The sequence below is a fragment of the Nuphar pumila genome, chromosome 11 (assembly GCF_984573655.1).
Source record: "Nuphar pumila chromosome 11, dmNupPumi1.hap1.1, whole genome shotgun sequence".
Lineage (NCBI taxonomy): Eukaryota > Viridiplantae > Streptophyta > Magnoliopsida > Nymphaeales > Nymphaeaceae > Nuphar > Nuphar pumila.
In genome coordinates this window covers 14,179,823-14,184,903 of record NC_143259.1, presented here as the reverse complement: position 1 = coordinate 14,184,903, position 5,081 = coordinate 14,179,823, and the positions used below count along the sequence as shown (strand labels likewise).

The following is a 5,081-nucleotide window of genomic DNA, read 5'->3' as shown; positions in this document are numbered from 1 at the left end:
TGCTGAATCCAATTGAACGGATTTGAATCCATTAGATATCTGACCCAAATTCGAATCGTTGACATCCATGATATTCCAAAGGTAGTAAGGAACTCCTCTGTGCAACTTTGTATCTAAACCTGTATCCATTCATGTAGAATTAAGGGTGTAAATGGGTCAGGTTTGACCCGGACCCGACCCGTACCAACCCTATAGGTCAGGGTTTGATTATAAATAAGAAGGCCTAATTAGAATCCGGGTTGAACCCAAAAGATCCGATTAATATATGAAGTTTGTGAAATTTCATACCAGACCCGGGCCCTACTGAGTTTCGATTAAGATCTATAATTTTTTATTGAAAAATGATAAAAATTATTATTTTATCGAGTATAGTCCAGGTCTGGTTCATGTAATTTTTATAGGATCCGGATACGGTTTATCTTATGACGGATCCGATTAGCCTCGGTTCCTGACCTGATACCATCATTTCAAATCAGGTTTGGGTCTAGTTTTAGACCAGTTCAAACCAAACCCGACCCGTTGACACCCCTATGTAAAATGGGTAACATAAATCCGAAACCGAATCCGAACGGTTTATAGCAGCAAAAAAACTTGGCTATACTAGAAGAAAATCCTGTAGAATCGAGAAGGTTCCAACCACGTTTCCCAAAAGACCCCTCAGATACCGAAAATCTTGGCAGACAGTATTGGTCATTTCATTAAAATAAAAGGGGTATAAGAGACTAGTGAAGGTACTCTCCTTGTGATATATAAATCTTCCCTCTGAGGCATCATAGCCTCCGTTCCCGTTTGGCTCGCGCACCATTTTCCCGATTTTCGTGACAAAAAATGGCGGTGCTTTCTTCCACGGCTTCTCTGTTCCTACGAAGCCCTAGAAATCCCCGGCAGTTCTCGCCTTCTCCCTTTCTCTCTTTCCCCCGAACCTCCTCCCGATCGCCGCTGCTCCGCCTCGTTTCGGCCCTCGACGGCGGCGAGACGCCGGCCGTGGGGCCACTTTCCGGCGGAGCCTCCCGTCACCCGGAGGAATCCATCGCATCGGCCGGAAGGGCCGTCGACGAGTGGGGGGAGAGTGCGGCGGTGGGCGAGGATGCGGCCGATAGCGTTAGGGTTCCCGGGGCCGACCCTTCGAAGAACGAGGATGAGTGGGGAGGAGGCGATGGAGATGGCGATTACGCGTCCGGAAATGGGAGCGTGGCGGCGCCGGATGCGCTCCGGGAGTTGAAGCAGAGCCTCGTGGACACGGTGGAGGGGACGGAGTTCGGGTTGCGGGCGTCGGCGGAAGTCCGGGCGGAGCTCGTGGAGCTGGTTAACCAGTTGGAGGCAGCGAACCCGACCCCAGATCCGGTGGAGGCTCCTGAACTCAACGGGAATTGGATTCTTGTGTAAGTTGTTCTGTTTCGTGTTTAGTGATAGTTTGATCCCCGGTTGATTTTTTTCTTTGTTTTCGATGATTAATTGGAAGGAAGCGTGAACTTCGATTTTGTGTGCGATTTTTTAATTGTTTTAGCGTTGGTTATTCATCAGATAGTTGGAATATTTTATTTATATTCTTTTTCTCCTATTTTTGCTTGAATGTTTGATATATAAGATAATTGTGGTGAAAGGAATTACAGTTTACTTTGGAAATTTTGAGCGGTTGTTTCACATATGATGGGGAGATTTCATCGCAGGAAGAGGGATTGAATGCAGTTTCAGATATCTATTTTAATTATTGATATTTTGGTTTTGAGAGATACATAGGGATGCTTGTTCAGGAATCAGGAGATAATAATTCGACTGAAAAGGGACGCTTAATGTTTGTGGACTGTTACTTTCTTTAGTTGAGAAATTGTAGACTAGGTTGCACATGGTATTTGTTGTGGCCTCAGATTTGGAGACCATTGCAACTAGGGACTGAAGATGCATGCTTTTGTGGTGAGCTAATACACACGGTTGTTGGACCAAGGCATTTGGTGCCAGCTTGTCTTTCATTACGGTTTTCTTCCCAATTGTATTTTCCTTCTATTTTTTGCGAAAATTTGTATATTTTAAATTTTTTATTTTGTTTGACAGCCAAGGGTTAAGAGAATGATGTGAGAATTTAGAAAATCCTTTCCTTTTTATGTGTTTAAATCAATCTATAGGCGCTGAATTTTAATGCTAACTGATAAGTAATTGTGGGGCTCAAAGAGACAAATGTTGATCATCGCTTAAAAGAACTTTGGAAGCTCACTATGGTGGTTTACGACAATGCGATCATTTGGAAATGACTTTTTTCATGTTAAACAACCATGGCAACTTTATGAAAGGTTTGACATAATGGACCTTGGGAACCCTCTTCTGTATCAGCGTGGCATAATTCAAATGCGTGTTTCTATCCTAGACATAATTGCATTGTTGCTATCCTACCTTTCTCTTGCTACTCGTTTAACAACAGAGAGAATTATAGAACGAGATGTGTATAGAAAGTCTTAGATAAGTATGCTCTCTGCATCTCTCGTTCATCATCTTTCTTCCGTTTCAATCCTCTATTTCCTTGTTCTTTGCCACATTGCCAAATCAACTACTAGATTAACTGCAGGTTTGGGTTGCCATAGGAGCACCTGATTAACATAGTACTTGCGTGGGGACATTTTGAGCTGGAAGGGGAAGAGGCGGCGAGCGATCTGCACCATTGAGGTGAAACATAACAAAGCAAAAACTGTGTTAGAAACATGATGTCTTTGCTAAAGGTCACATTAATATGGCTTTGGATATGGGGGTTACAGCCATTTTCATGGAGTTTGTCCATTGCAAATACTATAGAAGGGGGTGTGGTAAGGGAGAGAAAAGGAGTATCCATGTGATGTAAATGTCAATGACCCTACTGTTGGGTGTTGGTGCATGTGATGTTGGCTTTTTATTACTGAATACAACTAATGTGCCCTACATCCCTAAAACGAGGGTCACTACCCCACAGAGAGAGAGACCATAATGAAAAAGGATTTTTATTTCAATTTTGAAAGTTTTATATAGAAAATCAAATCTGCATCAAACTAACCCCACCTCAAGTGTTAGATATGGATATCATATATTCAATGTTATATTGCATGCATCAGTTGAAGTCTAGCTCATCCCGAGAATTCACCGATCAATGAGGATGATGTAACCAATCTGCAGGCCCCAAAAGAGAAAAGGGAAATTACCAATGTCTTTTTCTTTTTTAATTTCAATCAATTCAAAGTTAAGCCCATGTATTATTCTAATAGTAGGAACAAAATTACCAACAGGGTCTCGGCTTGTATGGCAGGAGCAGTTAGTGCACGTCACCTTGTGTTGTGACGTTGCAATTTTGAATCCCAATGGTACATGGTTGTATAACTGGTAGGGTCTGCCTAATCCCTGCTCTCTGTCGAAAAAAACCAGTAGGATCAAAATTCCAATGAAAGAAACCCAAAGATCATACTCTTCTTCTGATCTTCTCCAGTTTGAGACTCTCTCTCTCTCTCTCTCTCTCTCTCTCTCTCTCTCTCTCTCTCTCTCTCTCTCTCTCTCCACACAATTTCTGGAGCATGCATGCATGCCTGTCTCCATGTCATATGGCCTCCATGTTTGATGGAATATCCTAAGCTAATGCACATAGTTCTTAGGAAGACCATAGATATTATGTGGCTGGGAATCAGCAGGTCTTTTAAGAACCTTCCTTTTATGTAGAAATGCAAAGATGAATGAATTTGTCCACCATTTTGGTGAAATCTTAGATTTTGGAATTTCTCTTCTGGATTACAAGGCATAGAACATACAAGAGCTGCTATGCAGTTGCCTTTTTTTTTTTTTTTGATAAACTCCTTGGTTGAATTATTAAAAACCTTTTTATTTGTTCATCTGTGAATGCCATTATCCTGATTAGTCTTGTTGGAATTCTCTCATTTTGAGATTTGGAGAGAGGATCAGGTCAGGGGGCCCTCGTATGCCGTCTTAAAAATAAACACCACCCATCAAACCGTGAATAAACTACATCAGGAAAAAAAATGAGGCTCATCCAAGTGATGAGCATCGTATTCTACATATTTGGATGTAGTTCATCTTGAGATCACGGCACCCAAAGGTGCTCTGCCGCTATTTGTGATATTTCTGTTTTAGTAGTTCCTAACTTGATTATTTATGTTGTCTTTTCAAAAGGTACACTGCCTTCTCAGAGCTGCTACCCCTTATAGCAGTTGGTTCCACTTCTTTATTGAAACTCAAAAGGATATCCCAGACAATCGATACCAGCAGTCTTAACATCCTAAATACTGCAACGTACTCAAGCCCTCTTGCCACATTTTCCTTCAGCGCCTCTGCATCTTTTGAGGTTCGAAGCCCGTCAAGAATACAGGTTCTCTCTCTCTCTCTCTCTCTCTCTCTCTCTCTCTCTCTCTCTCTGCATTTTGGTTGTAAATGTTATTTGAGGGGTTTATTGCTGGGGAATAGCCTGTCAACTTGATTATTCATTTACTGTAATGAGCTTGTTATACTTATCTTTTTTTCGTGAATAAACAGATGTTGATCAATTTATTTCTCCTGTTAGATATCATCAAAATCTGATTCTTTAACAATAGCAGGTAAAATTCGTGGAAGGAATATTCCAGCCACCTGAGCTAACATCAACTCTTGATCTACCGCCAAGTTTGGATGCCTTCGGCCAGAAAGTGGACTTGTCACCTTTGCAGCAGTCACTCAATCCCGTTCAGGAAGCGGTGGCAAACATTTCACGTGTAATCTCTGGCCAGCCACCACTTAAAGTTCCAATTCCTGGTGAGAGATCACAGTCGTGGCTGGTGACAACATACCTTGACAAAGATTTGCGAATTTCTAGGGGTGATGGAGGGCTATTCGTCCTTGTCAAGGAAGGCAGCCCTATTTTGAATCAGCGGTAATGGGGGGTATGCAGGTTTGTCAAGGGTGCCCTGCCTTGTATTTATGTAATTTTTTATGTATCGAGAGTATGTGGAGATACATATTATATTCTTGATAATCTGCCTCATTGTATAAATTATAATGTGCGTTTGTTTGGCAATTTCTAGAACATAAGTTGCAGCTTACATTGTGAATTTTGACTCAAAATAACTCGTAGAAACAAA

The 5,081-nt window shown here is 41.7% G+C and overlaps 1 protein-coding gene across 2 annotated transcripts; it reads left to right on the top strand.

Annotated features, from left to right (window-relative positions):
- The first annotated feature begins 774 nt into the window (after window positions 1–774).
- On the top strand, window positions 775–5,081 carry LOC149822061 (plastoglobulin-1, chloroplastic-like). Of its 2 annotated transcripts, none has more exons than XM_089981526.1 (3): window positions 775–1,382; window positions 4,141–4,336; window positions 4,563–5,081. In XM_089981526.1, exons 1-3 carry the CDS (start codon window positions 829–831, stop codon window positions 4,875–4,877), a joined length of 1,065 nt encoding a protein of 354 aa, XP_089837652.1. In that variant the 5' UTR covers window positions 775–828; the 3' UTR covers window positions 4,878–5,081. The 2 variants fall into 2 exon arrangements, with proteins under 2 accessions (XP_089837652.1, XP_089837651.1); XM_089981525.1 differs by having other exon boundaries at window positions 782–1,382; window positions 4,560–5,081.